Below are 15,291 nucleotides of genomic sequence, written 5' to 3' on the forward strand. Positions count from 1 at the left end.
CAGTCAGAAGATCCTCCTGAGCCCAGATTCTTAAAATGATCCTAGAACGTGTTTTGCATGTTTACGAATGCGCCAAGCACAGATTCCTGAACGCGCTTTTAGCAAACGGGACTCACACCGGACTTTCACACCGCTCTAGCACATGTCCGCCACCTACAGTTGGTGTGAAATGTCGAAGCGAAACAAATCCTTCAGAGTTTTATTACCATGTACGAGAGACTTGGTGTCACTCATTTTTCCTCCATGATCAATTTTCAAACGATTCCGTATTTTGAAATGTGTCACTAGCAACTGTGAGTCCCTGATTGGTCAAAGTTCAACTGGTTTAACTTTCGACACGCGTTGAATGGCGGATCGTTTTGTACTTAGAAGCCATGCTTAGTGGTGCTGGAATGCAATCGCTTTGAATGTGGAGGCCCGAAACACGCCTTTCCACGCACCACATAGGCTTTTCAGTGAACGTGCTCAATTGAACAATCGTTCCTGAGCCTCGTGTCACCGTAGCATTAGAAATGAGGAAATTAGACGATCACAGCATAGCGTGTGTGGGCATCCTACGAGCACTTGCCTTAAACCTGCACACCACGTTCCTGCAGTTTTTGCACCCGGTCAGTAAGGAGCCAGTACGCATACTTCCACCTGACTAACAGCCTGAGTGTGGGGTAAAGGCATCGTACGTCACCTGTAACCGCCCCCCTTGTAACTGCAATCATCCTTACAATTACGATTCACTCACCACACGCACGACAATGGTACGTTCCATTTTCATGACGTCCTTTGAGGTGGAGCCTGAAGGGAGCTGCACGACTCACCTGAGCTCACGTTAGGATTCAGCCACTCCTGTACGACCCTCCACGGAGCCCCGGACATCCCAAAAACCAGCAGCACTCGGACAGGAACGTTCCCGTTTAAACCGCTCCATCAGACTGTCTGAGGTGATGTTTGCATGACGAACCATACATTCCATAAAACACTATGAACCGCTCTGGAGTTCATCTGGAGGCTAAATTTGGTTTGGAGCTCTGTAACTGCAGACTGCTGACCCCCTCCGTCAATTTTTGCCAAACACTTTGTGGTGGATTTGCTGTTGTGCTCAATCACTTTTTCACTGGAGTGAAATTCAGACGCAGCGTGGAAGCGGATCGGCTGCACAGGAGCGTCTTATAGCTGGAACCCACCAGAGCGCCCTACTTTCTCAGTTTGACCCCGTCTGCATGTCAGCAGGATTTTAGTCTCCTCTCGACGTGGAATTAGTCTGAACACCCGATGTCAAACGTTTGCTTCAAGTAACGAATACTTTTGACATCATCTTTGTGTATTTTGAAGAAAAAATCCATACAGACAAAACCTTTGTAAGTTGAAAACAAATTGATACCAAATTCCAAGTTTCTTCATGATCTTATTACCCCCGCCCCTCCCCCCATTTCCTCCCGCCGTCTGTCCTCCTCAGGGAACGGCGAGCTCAGCAATAAGGAGTTCATCGCCATAATGAAGCAGCGGCTGATGCGGGGGCTGGAGAAACCCAAGGACATGGGCTTCACGCGGCTGGTGCGCGCCATGTGGAAGTGCGCCCAGGACACGGCCTGGGACTTCGCCTCGCCCAAGACATAATGGAGGCGGCACCCGGAAACGCCGCAGCCATCACCGCACGCATCGGAATGACTGAAGCTGCAGCACGCTCAGCAGTTTGGGCTGAGCGGGGTGTGTGCAGCAAAGCATTATGGGTATTTGAGGAATCCTCATCAGCAGAGACTGAAAATGCTGAAACAGCACTCGTTTGATTTCCTGCTGTCATCTCATCAAACTCAGCGTGACAGAAAGAGAAGCTTTCAGTCCATGACCCCCCTCCTCCCCCCTCAGCTTCTGTGGCTCACGCTTGGATGCTCGTCTTTTTTTGCAATATTCACTGTTTGTACGCTAATTATTGGTCACTGAAACACTTTAAAAGATGCTTAAAAATCCTCTATTAAAGGTGTTTTATTAACGTAAAAACTCCTGCAGCTTCAGTTTCCAAACTGTTATCTTTTGTGTTTTTACAACTTATTTTGATCTATTTTAAAATTAATTATGTTGAGGCCAATTGTAGCCTAAATAACAGAGTTATTTTCTAGGAATGGTTGTTGTAATATTCATTAGAAATTCACCTCTGAGCTGAGAGAACGTCAGCGTGGAGCAGTCCCGCCCCCTCTTCCCCTCCCCTTTGTTGAGAGGTATCTGTTTACACGCCAGCTTCCATCCCCTCCCACCCCCAAACCTAACATTACTGGTGCCGTTCTGAGCCAGATTCCCGCTCAGACAAGGAAAACCGTCCATCGTATTTTCTACGTCAAAGAAAAAATATTTTTCTCCAAACTGCGTTTTTCTTTTTCCTATGCTACTTATTAACATTATTTTTATTTAAAAAATTCGCAGAAATATTCTTTATACATGGCCTCCAAGCCACAAGAACATCAAAATCACTACAATCAGAATCACTAAAAACATGATTTCCATGGGAGGGGGTCTGTATATTTTAGCAGAGGGAAGCCATCTTTATGGGACAGGCGCTGCTGCTGCTGCTGCTGCTGACAAACATGCATGTGTGGAAAAGTGGTCAGCAGTTTTTTCTCATTGAAATGGACGGGATGGGCAGCCCTCTGCTGCACATTAAAAGATTGTCCTGCACCCCCCCTCCCCCTCACGCCGCTGCGTCGGCGAGCCAACCCTCTCTGGCCCATATTACGACTGACAGTCAGGAGCTCGGGACCCCCTCATCAGCATTCCCAGCATGCTCTGCTGCAAGCTCACACCTGCCGTTAAAGACGAATGATGAAAAGTCGCGTCAACTTTCCAACTTTCTCCGCCTGACACATTTCAGCGTCTGCGTCTCACCTGAATAAACCGAACGCCGCTGTCTGGATTCTCTGCTTGCTTAGCGCTGCTGCAGGGCTCAAAGGGGGTTTGCTTGTCAGGCTTGAGTGTGGGGGGGCTGCGTTTGGAGTGACTGCCGGCTGCCCTCCCGGGTCGTCCGTGGCGTCTTTTCGCCGGAAAAGTCTGTCATGTTTCTGAGCTTTGATGGTTGCTTCTACATGAATTACAAAAAGGGGAACTGAACCGTTTTTATTTTATGTGTTGATGACACTAAATAATTCTGACAGAAGTTTCAAAGTCGAAAACACATTTTAAAACGGGTCAGTTTGACCCACAACGTAACATAAGAAAGTAAAAAAGACCCCTGTTTTAAAGAAAATTGTCTTATCTTAGAGGAAAAATAATATTTTTTCAAAATAGTCTTAGTTTAAGAAAAATAGATTTTTCTTTCTTAAAATAAGAATTTCATTTCAGATTTTTTGCCTGTATTTTTAAAGAAAAATTTTCACATTTATAGAACTTTTATCTTATTTCTTGCAGTTCTGTTGTTGCCGTGTTGGGCTAAGTCAATAAAAAATTGATCACTTCACTCCTTTAAAGACCCACTCCCATGAAAATGGTCTTTTTAATGCGTTCTGATGATGGAGGACGTATATCAAAAAATCAAGCTTAAAATTTCATTTCTGAGTTTTTCTTTTTTCAAATCGTTGTGAATCAGGAGCAGATGAAAAAAATGCCGTTTGCTCTCAGCGATGGGGAAGGGGGTCGGGGGTTGCTTTTGGCCAATGATCCCGCCCACAACTCGGAGGTGAACTTCTGATCAACTCCTGCCGTTCTGCAGAAACTATGTCCTATAAAACAACAGGTTTTCTTTTTTAATTTAATCTTAAAACAGCAAAACCATATTTAAAATACCACTGGTTTGAAAATAGATCAAAGCATGACGGAAGTGGGGCTTTAAGCAGGTTTTTGTCAGAATTTTCAGGTTTTTTCTGACATTTAGTCAGAGCGTGGAGCCGCTGAAGCTGTCAACGTTTTTCAGTGACGCACTGGAAAATGTTCTGCAAATGGAAATTCCCAAAAGGGAATCTGTCTGGATGTTTGTTTTAATGAGAACTTCAGAGGAGTCTCCTTGTCACAGCAGAAACACGCCGGTAACAAGACCTCAGGAGAGCAAAACGTGTGAAGCACAACCACTTTAATACCTGTGCAGGGTCACGTCACCTGAAGCACAAGCACGCACTCTGCAGAAGACGCTTTCATTTGGATCCTGACCCCACCGTGTTTCATTCCATCTGCATGCCGTTTAACAGCATCACTCCGTGGAAATGCTGACTCATGCTGTGTGGGAGAAACAGAACCATCTGCTTTTGGTGCTTCGTTTGACGGAGGAACTGTGAAGCAGATCATTTCTGAGTTCTCCAATCAGAATAAATGTTCAAAACTACTTTCTGTTCTTTTGCAGCAGAGCTGCAACACTGCCACCTGCTGGCAAGAATAGTTTCAGCTTTAGACCCAAAGTTGTTTAAAAAATATCTTGTTCTCCCCAGATATACACTACTCTCAATGATTTATGGATATGGCGAAAAAACACTTAACAGATTCTCAGGATAGGTTGGTAATTGTATTGTGGTGATAGACACTTTTGAGCTTTCAACATTATGGTGGTTTCACCGTCAGTGACTTATGGCAGAACCAAAAAATTTATAAGAAAAATCGTTTCCATGTGACGTCAATTTCAACATTCAGTGGTTCTTAAAAGATGATTTTTACCTGTAAGTCTTCCCGTGAACCAGTCACCAAACCCATTTGGTTCTTGTAAGTCCAGTCGCTGCACGTTTTTATCTCAGAGACACCATAGAACCGTCTCTGTCCCCCAATTCCCCTAAAACATCCCCAACTTTCTGTTATGGATGATAACGCTCCACCAAATGCTACCAGAATAGTCACAGCTGGACTTCAGGAAGTGGGTCATGTTGACCTTTGACCTGAACCCCATAGAGGACGTCTGGAACCCGCTGAAGGTGCGACTGGATGATCGGACCCCCAAGTGACCGGACAGAAGAAACGAACCCCTCAGAACCACATCATGAGGTTAGTGAGGAGACGTCGCTGTCAAGCTGTTCATCACTGCAAATAGTGGAAATACCTGTTATCGCCATGATCAAAGATTTTATGGTCTTCATTTTCAGGTATTAAATATAAAATTAATGAAAATTGCTTCCTCTCATTCATTAGTAATACATTTACATATTAAAATTCAGACCAAATAGAAGAGACACTCATGTAAATAATATTCCTAACTCATGGTAATGTCATGTTTTCTGTTTTAGTAATTATTATATTTTCCTGCCTCAAAAAACATTTAAAGCCAAACAAACTCACCTCTGAACAACAGGATTCAATCTTTATTTACATTTCTTAAAATAAAAAGTACAGTTGAGTCATTGTAGATAGAAAAAAAAAGGCCTTTAGCTGTTTGCACAAATGCAGTCCCACTGTTGAACAGAGGAGGGCGCTCTAGCCTAACGATGTCAACACAAGTCTGAGGTCCTAATGCTAGAAAGGAATTCAACTTGACAGTGAAATAGACCGTTCTGCTTGATTAATAACAGTATATAGGAAGAGAAAAAGGGCCCAAAACATCCCATAATACAATACAGTTGATCTCATTAGACAGGAAAAGTGAAATTAAAGGATAAAAATCAAGCATTTTCTCAAAGTTACAAGACAAAACATGGAAGTGGGTGGCTCATGTGTAAAAAAAAAAAAATATTTTTTTTATATTTTTAGAGGAAATGCGTTGAACCCGGCGGCCTGAAGCCACCTAGTGGCCATAATGTTGAACAACACATGAACTTTGACTGCTCACAGTTCCAACCCGACCCTTCTGAGGTCAAACTTTCCCGGGCGGGAAGCCGCTCAGTCGCTTTCAAACTTGATGGAGTTGACGGAGGTGGAGATGGCGCCGCCGCGGTAGCTCCCCCTCTTCTTTTTCGTCTTTTCGTGGCGGAACGATTTGCCTTTGGTGAACCTCAGCACCTCGTTGGCTTTTTGGCCCCAGTCCCCGTTGGAGCCGCGCTGGAAATGCAAGAGGAGGACGCATGACAGGAAGTCCCTCCTTCAAAATAAAGTGCTGCCGAGACGGTTGGACTTTACCTTCGCGTCGAAAGAGTTATCTGCCAGGCGTGGATCCACTTCCACGCGCTCCTCTACGATTCTACGGAAAGGAACGTTTGAAGACTGAAAGGGAGAGTCAATTATATTCAATAAAAATGGACAAAAAAGCAGCTTTTCGGTGCATTTAGTGCAGATCTTACCTTCTTATTTGCCTTCGGGAAAGTCTGTGGTGTGGTTGCTGCCTTTTTGTTTTTGGGCGTCTTTAATTTGGTTTCTTCTTCTTCCTCTTCCGATGATGACTCTTCACCTTTTTTTCTCTTCCCACTTGCAGCTGCACAATGAAACCAAAGTATTTACTGTTTGCTGTGAACACTAAAGCGCCACAGCGTAAACCTGCACGGTGTGGTCTTTCCCATCAGGCCTTGCAGGCTGAAACTCACCGTTTGCAGTGGGGGTGTTGGGGGCGGTGGCGGCTTTCGGTGCCGCTTCCTCTTCGTCTGAACTCTCTGAGGAGCTGCTGCTCTCCCTGGGCTTTGCAGTGGGGGTTGTTTTGGGGGTTACAGCTGGAGCTTTCGCCTCTTCCTCCTCAGAGCTGCTGTCACTGGATGATGACTTGGCAGCTTTTGCAGCCGCTGGGCCCGGCTTGGGAGTCGCCGCCTTGCCGTTGGTGACTGCGGGTTTGGCGGTCTCCTCCTCAGAGTCGGAGCTGCCTGAGGAGCTGCTCTCTCCTCCAGGTTTTGTGGAAGCTGCAGGGACTTTCTTGGCTGCAGGACCAGATTTCTTTGTTGCTGAAGCTTGTTGGACTGAAGGCTTTGATGCAGGTGTTGCATTTTTAGCCTTAGATTTTGCAGGCTGCTCCTCTTCTGATGAAGAGTCAGAATCTGAGCTGCTATCTTCCTTGGCTGGTGTCTTTGCAGCAAGTTTAGCTGCAGGAGTTGCAGGTTTGGCCTTTGATTTTGCAGGCTGCTGCTCCTCCTCAGAAGAAGAGTCTGAGCTACTTTCTTCCTTGGCTGGTGTCTTTGCTGCAGGAGTTGCAGGCTTTGTTACAGGTGTAGCTTTCTTAGCTCCAGCCTTAGTTTTAACAGGCGGCTCCTCTTCCTCAGAAGAGTCTGAGCTGCTCTCTTCTTTTGTTGCAGCCTTGGCTGCAGGCTTTGCTGCAGGAGTTGCAGGTTTTGATGCAGGTGTAGCATTTTTAGCCTTCGATTTCACAGGCTGCTCCTCTTCCTCAGAAGAAGAGTCAGAATCTGAGCTGCCATCTTCCTTAGCTGCAGCCTTGGTTGCAGGTTTTCCTGCAGGAGTTGCTTTTTTAGCTTTAGATTTTGCAGGCTGCTCCTCTTCTGATGAAGAGTCAGAATCTGAGCTGCTTTCTTCCTTGGCTGGTGTCTTTGCAGCAGGTTTAGCTGCAGCCTTGGTTGCAGGTTTTCCTGCAGGAGTTGCAGGTTTTGATGCAGGAGTTGCATTTTTGGCCTTAGATTTTGCAGGCTGCTCCTCCTCAGAAGAAGAAGAGTCTGAGCTGCTTTCTTTCTTTGCTGCAGGTTTAGCTGCAGGTGTAGCTTTCTTAGCTCCAGCCTTAGTTTTAACTGGCGGCTCCTCTTCCTCTGAGGAAGAGTCAGAATCTGAGCTGCTTTCTTCCTTGGCTGGTGTCTTTGCAGCAGGTTTAGCTGCAGGAGTTGCAGGTTTAGCTGCAGGAGTTGCAGGTTTAGCTGCAGGAGTTGCAGGTTTAGCTGCAGGTGTAGCTTTCTTAGCTCCAGCCTTAGTTTTAACTGGCGGCTCCTCTTCCTCAGAGGAAGAGTCAGAATCTGAGCTGCTTTCTTCCTTGGCTGGTGTCTTTGCAGCAGGTTTAGCTGCAGGAGTTGCAGGTTTAGCTGCAGGTGTAGCTTTCTTAGCTCCAGCTTTAGTTTTAACAGACTGCTCCTCTTCCTCAGAGGAGGAGTCAGAGCTGCTCTCCCCTGCTGCAGCTGCTTTCTCCTTGGCCGGGGCCTTAGCAGGAGCTGCAGTCGTCTTTGTGGTTGCAGGTTTGGTTGCAACTTTGGCTGGGGCTTCATCTTCTGAGCTGCTCTCTAAAAACATGAAGATCAAAGAAAAAGAGCAGAAATGTGGATGAAGAGAGGCTTAGAAGTTCAGCTCTGCTTGGAGCTGGAAGTATGCGGTTCTTTAGTTACCGGAGCTCTCGGAGCTGGACTCCTGCGTCTTTGCTGCAGGCTTGGCTGCAGGTTTTGCATTTGCCGCCTTTGCCTGAGCGGGTTTTCCTGCAACCCGTCCACACCGTTAAGAGACGGAACCAGAAAGAATGACAGCTAAAGAGAGGAAGGAGCAGCTTACCTGCAGCTTTATCATCATCATCATCATCGCTGCTGTCTGAAGAGTCGCTGTCCTCGGCTTTGCTGGACTTTGCTGCGGTTTTCTGGATGGAAGCTGGAGGCGGGACGGCACTGTACGCTCCTGACGAAACAAGATCTGTTTTACTGAAACGTAAGGGAGTGCTCAGGCCGGAAGAGCCCACCGGTCCAGACCCAGTTTGCTTCATTTTTAATTAATTTGGTCCGGATCGAGCCCCGAGCCTTGCGTTTGGTCAGAACCTGCAGGGGAGGGGGTCCAAACAAACAGGACGGACTGTTGGAGGTCATCAGCTTCCCTCCAATCCGGAAGACTCCCAACAGTTTAGGAAGAAGAGGTGAAAACAGCAAAACCTCAGCATAACACACCTGCTTTAGGCTTTCTAGTGGGAGGAGCTTCGTCCTCTGAGGAAGAGTCCTCGCTGCTGGATTCAGCGGCGGCCGCGGCCTTCTTCGGGGGGGCTGGTTTTGCCGCAGTCTTGGGTTTCGGCGGCGGCTCCTCTTCAGAGTCAGAGGAGTCTTCGCTGCTGCTCTCCTGCTTCTTCTGGGCAGCTTTGGGTTTGGTCACAGCACCCGGACCTGCTTCTGTCGTTTGGACACGAACCAGGTTTATGAATAAATACTCCTCCTGACTTATGATAAGCACGTCAATCACAGCGTTGGGGACTAACTTGGCGCTGGAGCTTTGGCTGGCGCTTCGTCTTCAGAGTCGGAGTCTTCGCTGCTGGAGCTGCTGTCCTTCTTCCGGCCTGCAGCTGCAGCCACAGGTGCTGCTTTCAAAGGCGCCTGTGTGAATTACAAAACCCAAACATGAACGAAATGTGTGAAAATCTAGCTGGAAGGTTGAATGAGTGAGTTCCTCTGACCTTTGCAGGAGCCTTTTCCTCCTCAGAGTCACTGGAGTCTTCACTGCTGCTTGATGCAGCTTTGGTAGCTTTGCCCGGCACAGCTTTAGCCGGCACAGCTTTGACGGCTGAAATGAAAACTAAACATGAAGAAACCTGAGACGGGCGGGAAAGCTTCAGCTTCTTCTTGCAGTACCTGCAGCCGTTTTGCTCCGCTGTGCTTCATCTTCATCGTCGCTGCTCGACTCTTCACTGCTGGAGCTTTCTGCTGCGCTTTTTGCCTTCTTGGCAGCCGGACCGTTTGGCTCAGTCGGAGGCAGTTTCCGTTTTTTGGCGTCAGGTGACCTTTACAGGGCAATTACGGTCAATTCAGTTGATTTATGAAGCACTAACCAAGCTTTGCCTCGTTATATACGACTGCCATAAACGCATTCGTGCATCGTTCCTTCCTCATCTCTGCTACGTTTGAATAAAGTGACAGATGGATGACATGGAAGCACTTTCAGTAAACAGGAGGTGACAGTGGAACAGCAGAATAAGGAGAAGCCTCCAGCTGACAGCGTTGCCAGATCGGGTGGTTTTCAGCCCAATAACGCGGTTTTGGTTCCGATTCTGCAGGCAGAAACTGCTTTAGGCAGACGGACATCATTTTGGAGAGTTTCTGCGGTTTTTCGTTCCTTATTGACGTTCGCTTTCTCTGTATTTTGCATATTTCTTGTTCAATTACAGCGCAGGCAGCAAGGAGCTCTGCCCCACAGCTGATTGGACAATCCCACACAGACTGGGTTAAGTACGCCGCTGTGCTAATAATAAGGCTTTATTCTTATATTTTTCATAAACTCTTGACGTTTTTATTACACATCCTTGCTTTCCACTTAATAGTTCATGTATTCATGTTTGTCTATTGTTTTTTTTTTGGTCTTTGAATCTGACATAAAGCGGCACTGAAAAGCTGAGGCAAGAATGAAAACAACTATGTTTTTTTAGATATAAATATAAAAACAATACATCGTTTGTTTTATGAATGCATATTTACGCCTTTGGGAGGATTTTTTACTGTTGCCCAACACAATTAGAAAAACAGCTGAAGCTTTTAGGCTTTAATTAATTAATGTAATTTCAGGTGAAACATTACTTGACTTCCTTTTTTACGTTTTATTAATACTTGGAAAATATTCTATTTGTAGGAAAATTGTTATTTTTTTTGTAAACAATATGAGTCATAAGATGATTTGCCTACATTTCACCTCACCTAAATTCATGAAAAGTAAAACTATTTCCACCTTTGGTCATAGTAATATGTTATCCCAGAACCCCTAGTCCTGTTTTTTTGGGAGGTTTTGTTCCCTTTTTTAAATTTTCTTCTTTTGTGGTTGCTGTTAAGTTCAACAGGAGTCTGTTATTTTACGTTTTGCTCCGACCGGCTGCAAGAAAACAACATTCAACATGCCTCAAAGTTAGACTTTCAATTAAAATATGAAGCAATAATGAATGGATTTTTAATTACAGCTAATTAATCGCTGATCAACTTTTTGGGGGGGGATGTTTTATTTTAAGGGTTCTGGTTGTATTTAGAGAACTTATGAGCTGGAAAACCATGAAAAGACTGTCAGTACAACTAGACTGATGAAAACCTGCTGGGACACATTTGAATCAGAGAACAGGGGGGGGGGGACCTTAAAAAAAAACACTGAAGGCCAAAAAAAATGTTTTCCTCCTCAATTTCTTAGTACAAGTGAGGCAATTACAGTCAATTTACTGTAAAATGTTTGCATTTTCTTGTCATATGTATAAATTCCATTACCTTTAATAATTTAATATTTCAGAAAAGGTTTGCTATGATTAAACCTTAAATTATTATTATTGGTTAAGTGTCCGGCATATCATTCCAAAACTTACTTGACCCAGAAGTTGTAAATATTTTCTAGACTCTCCTCATTTTTGTCCAGAGGGTTCTGTAAAGGAGAAAAGTAGAAAAAGATTGACTGAAAAACACAATTCAAGCGTTACTACTGTCGGTTGTTGCCATGAAAAACGCGCAGAATCGCGAACATGTGAGTGCTGGCGACTCAACACGTGCTATTTTTTCTCTTTACCGGCACTGCGCAGTCTCAGTAAGTACCAAGAAGTAGACAGCACCAACAGGCAGACACCTGAGCTACTTACGACTTTAGTCTGTTTCAGGAACTGCTGCGCCGCTTTGGTGAACTTATTCTCCAAAAGAAAAGAATAAACGCATTTATAAAGATCACTGGGCACTGAGCCCTGCGCCGCCATCTTCACCACGCTCCTTCTGGAAAAAAAGAATCCTACTTCCAATTGCGCATGCGCTTCGCGAAGACGCGAGTCTTGAAAAAGAGATGATCAACTTCGACTTGAATTATCAAAACCGAGAAAAAGTCTAATGTTTTGATAATATTTGATCGTTGCTGATATTTTTCAATTTTATTTTCTAAAAACAATTTATAAGGAGTCATATATATTTATACAACTAACCATTCGGGGAAAATAGAAAAATGTAGATTCCTAAAAGCCGGGACTGAGTGGGAGCTCTGTATATAAAGTATTTTTAAACTAGACTTTTTTATTTGAAATGTCAGTTTTTTTTAAATTTACTATTATATTTAAATGAAAAGAATTATATCATTTTAAAAGGCTAAATTAATCCAGTCTAACATTGTTTTATTTTATTTAAAATTGCGTACGAGGTGGCGCACAATATTGACGTCATTTCCATACGACCTTGTCTGCTGTCCCTCATGTCATAACATGGTGGTCTGTGACCAGAATTCTATGGGGATTACATTATTTCTGATTTAGCTGGACTAAAATTCGAGCCAGGCGGATTACCCTGCAGAAGCGATGCCTCGCTACGAGCTCGCCCTGATCCTGAAAGCGATGCAGCGGCCTGAGACGGCGGCGGCTCTGCGGCGAACCGTGGAGACTCTGATGGAGCGCGGCGCCGTGGTGAGAGACCTGGAGAACCTGGGAGAAAGACTCCTGCCCTACAAGATGACCAAACACAACCAGAGGCACTCCCGAGGCTCCTACTTTCTAGTCGACTTTTACGCAGCTCCCAGCATCCTCAATGGGTTGTTGGATCACCTGCACCGTGACGTGGACGTGGTGAGGCCCACTGTGCTGAAGAAGGATGAGCAGGTGTCCACCAGCACCACCACCTGCTGCGGGGCCCCGCAGTAGCTGCACTGGACGGGCTGAGGGGTTCTTCCGGACTTCCTGTAAGCTCCAAACCTTTAGAAACTTAGATCTACTATACAGATTAGTGGAAAAAGCTTCGAGGAACCTTTCCAGTGATATAAAGAAGATTCTTAGCCCTTGTGCTTGTGGGGTCCAGATGACCCCACCCTTACATTGACGTGTTCTCCCTACCATGATAAAGGTGGAGAAGATTTCATGTAATCCATGGACACCAGTGAAGATCAAAAATCATTGAATAAAAAAAGGTTCAGCGCACTGTCTAGTGGGTCTAGATGACCCAACTCCCAACGTTAACGTCCCTTGGAGGCACGTTAATGTTGGGAGTGGGGTCATCTGGACCCCACAATATAGCGCAAGGGATGTAGGACAGAAATGAAGAAAGTTATCACATGTTGTATTCCTGAATTAACATAAAAAACAGCTCCATTACTGTGCCGAGAGTCTTCAAAGTGGCATAACTTTCTTAATACTCTTCCAATCCAAGAAGGGGAAGTATCATTATAGGGGCTTGTGAAAAGAACTTCAAGAATTGAAAGACACATTTGACATAAAATCAATAAAATCAAGATGAAGTAAACAACAAAAATCGACTAGTAGCATAAATAAACATCTATCAATATTTATTATATTATTATTTTATTATTATTATATTATATATTATAGAAATTTTCCTACTTGGTAACACACCATGTGTTTTACACCAAGGTAAATAATAAAACAAGCAAATGTATTTAAAAATAGGGTCAAAATACATTTAAAAGGACATCACCTAGCTTACCTTAATATGCCTATGCGGTGGTTTTGTCAGGAAAAATTTCTAACTTGTAGAGCACGGGTCAAAAACGAAGCGGGTTAGGGAGAAAATGTTGGTGTACGTCATCACTATACGTGTTTGAATTTATGTCAACAAGTGATTTAGTGATGTTTATTGCTCCACTCAAACATGGTGTACCCCAGGGCTCTGTTTTAGGCCCGCTTTTATTCTCGCTTTACCTGCTGCCACCGGGGTCCATTTTTAGGAAAATTAATGTGTTGTTCCACTGCTACGCTGATGACATCCTGATCTATCTTCTTTATTACCTCTGCTTTTATAAGTGCTCTAAAAATATTATATTGATTGTTTAATTATTGTCAGAAAAGCATAACCTGGCACACAGGTGTAATTGCTGGTCTGGCAGAAGCATTGAGGCTAATTTGGGTGGTGCGCTTACACATACAATAAAATATGTAAATGTAAACAGTTGACAGTTTGCCCGTTTCTTTACTTTTCATTTAGAAAAACACCACCAAACATACTTTTCATCAAAGTGGGTCTTTAACCTGCTAATATGACTTATTTTTTTCCAACATCAATAGGCCAAAATCAGCAAAGAGAAGGTTCAGCTGCTCATCCCACAGATAAATGTTTAGTTTAAAACAGTTCAACTCCATGGTTTAATGTCAATAAATAAGGATTTATTAACACAAAGTTTCTTTTCCTGTTACTTTTTGATTACTTTTTCTAAAAAGATTTGTGCAACAATGTAAGACTGTAATATTATTTTTTAACTGGTAAACATTTCATATTTGTATGACATAAAAAGCACAACAACAAAAACCTGGATTATCAACCCGTTAAAGCGTAGATTGTTTGATCTTTAAATCCAAACACAAATGAAAAAAACCTCTGCCTTTCTCTGAAAGGAAACTATTAGCCCCTGCTTTTTTGAATTGCGCAAAGTTGTCTAAGTTTTCCATTTGATGAAAATGATGACAGATGGAGAAATGCTTTTTTGACATTTTGGCATATCAGTGGAAAAATCATAAACAAAAAACAACATGTGCATGTGGTGATTAAGTAAGAAATGTTTACTGGCAGATGAAAAAAATAAGACAACAAAAGACATTTTTACCATAAAGAGGTAAGAAATAGATCCAACTGTCGCCACAAATAGAAATAATGTGTGTTATGCCTCAATAGAGAAGTAAGAATAAAAGCTCTATTTTTAAATAATGATTAACTTATGCGTTTGGTCAAGAACTTCCCTGATGTTAGAGCAACACAATAGATAATGTTTGTCTAGTTGATGTTTTAGAATCTCACTTGTCAACACACAGGCTTAAAATAACACAGTAACTGAAATTACAGACATGTTTTGTGAGCTTTAATTATGAAAATCCACAGAAATCTTTAATGCAGAACATTAAGATGTTCATATGAAGAAGTCCAGAAAAATCTAAATATTTGAAAAACACAGAAATTCTTAAATGTCATCTGTAGCCAGTGTCAGCTTACTTCACTTGTAGAATGTCTCACTTTCTGTGGCATCAGTGTTTTGCTTGAACATTCTGGAAGTGGATCTTCGGTTACAAAATTTGTTCCCTTTCTGTTTTTACAGGTTTTCACTTCTCCTGAACACAGTGACCCATCACACGCTGACCCTTTTTTTCTTGCTGTTGGTCTGTTGCACCGCAATTTTTAATAAACTAAGCAATAAACAATTATTTTATTTTTTTGTAAGTCATACAAACATTTGTTGTGTCTTCTTTTTTGATAGTAATGAGTTGTTTGATGACTTTCATGGCCTTTGCTGTGTCACTACTGCTATTATTTGTAAATATCCTTATTTGAAGTAGGTATGTGTTCACTAAAGGAAATAATAAACTATCATAAATCTCCAAATGTAGATTAAATAACCAGAAACAGGGCTAAATATAGTTTTTAGTTTCTAGGAATGGCATGGCAGGCCGTGGTTCTGATTAAAAACCATTGGAAACAGTAAAGTTGTTAGTTTTGTAGTTGTATTTACATGTACACATTTAAACTGAGTCATTGTGAAAATAATATATTTTAAAGATGTAGCTGGTAAGGAGAAAAACCTCAAAAGTAGGCTAATTTTTTAAAAGAAAACCAACCGGCTGCAAAATAGGTCAAATAATCT

At 43.2% G+C, this 15,291-nt stretch overlaps 3 protein-coding genes across 10 annotated transcripts in view; 2 read left to right on the forward strand and 1 right to left on the reverse strand.

The window, feature by feature from the left end:
• micu1 (mitochondrial calcium uptake 1) overlaps positions 1-1,992 on the forward strand; it is a 36,151-nt gene extending 34,159 nt beyond the window's left edge. The window contains exon 12 of the mRNA XM_023962943.2: positions 1,451-1,992. Within this exon, the coding sequence (XP_023818711.1) occupies positions 1,451-1,611 (161 nt within the window). The 3' untranslated portion in view covers positions 1,612-1,992. The remainder of the gene's footprint in view (positions 1-1,450) is intronic.
• A 3,246-nt stretch (positions 1,993-5,238) lies between these two features.
• On the reverse strand, positions 5,239-11,480 carry nolc1 (nucleolar and coiled-body phosphoprotein 1). 8 transcript variants are annotated; one of them, XM_078931390.1, is made up of 14 exons: positions 11,318-11,480; positions 11,051-11,106; positions 9,348-9,496; positions 9,173-9,279; positions 8,978-9,092; positions 8,676-8,891; positions 8,293-8,412; positions 8,133-8,219; positions 7,701-8,030; positions 7,410-7,505; positions 6,411-7,139; positions 6,171-6,301; positions 6,010-6,093; positions 5,239-5,931 (listed from the first exon to the last, which is right to left on the reverse strand). In XM_078931390.1, the coding sequence occupies exons 1-14, from the start codon at positions 11,426-11,428 to the stop codon at positions 5,773-5,775; spliced, it is 2,490 nt and encodes an 829-aa protein (XP_078787516.1). In that variant the 5' UTR covers positions 11,429-11,480; the 3' UTR covers positions 5,239-5,772. The 8 variants fall into 8 exon arrangements, with proteins under 8 accessions (XP_078787516.1, XP_078787513.1, XP_078787512.1 ...); XM_078931387.1 differs by having other exon boundaries at positions 6,411-7,505; XM_078931386.1 differs by having other exon boundaries at positions 6,411-7,625; positions 7,668-8,030.
• A 381-nt stretch (positions 11,481-11,861) lies between these two features.
• mrps6 (mitochondrial ribosomal protein S6) lies at positions 11,862-14,880 on the forward strand. The gene is made up of 2 exons (XM_004077457.4): positions 11,862-12,390; positions 14,749-14,880. The coding sequence occupies exon 1, from the start codon at positions 12,014-12,016 to the stop codon at positions 12,350-12,352; it is 339 nt and encodes a 112-aa protein (XP_004077505.1). The 5' UTR covers positions 11,862-12,013; the 3' UTR covers positions 12,353-12,390; positions 14,749-14,880.
• The last annotated feature ends 411 nt before the right edge of the window (positions 14,881-15,291 follow it).

The sequence above is a fragment of the Oryzias latipes genome, chromosome 15 (assembly GCF_053564925.1).
Source record: "Oryzias latipes strain Hd-rR chromosome 15, Olatipes_Hd-rR_3.1".
In the NCBI taxonomy this organism is placed as follows: domain Eukaryota; kingdom Metazoa; phylum Chordata; class Actinopteri; order Beloniformes; family Adrianichthyidae; genus Oryzias; species Oryzias latipes.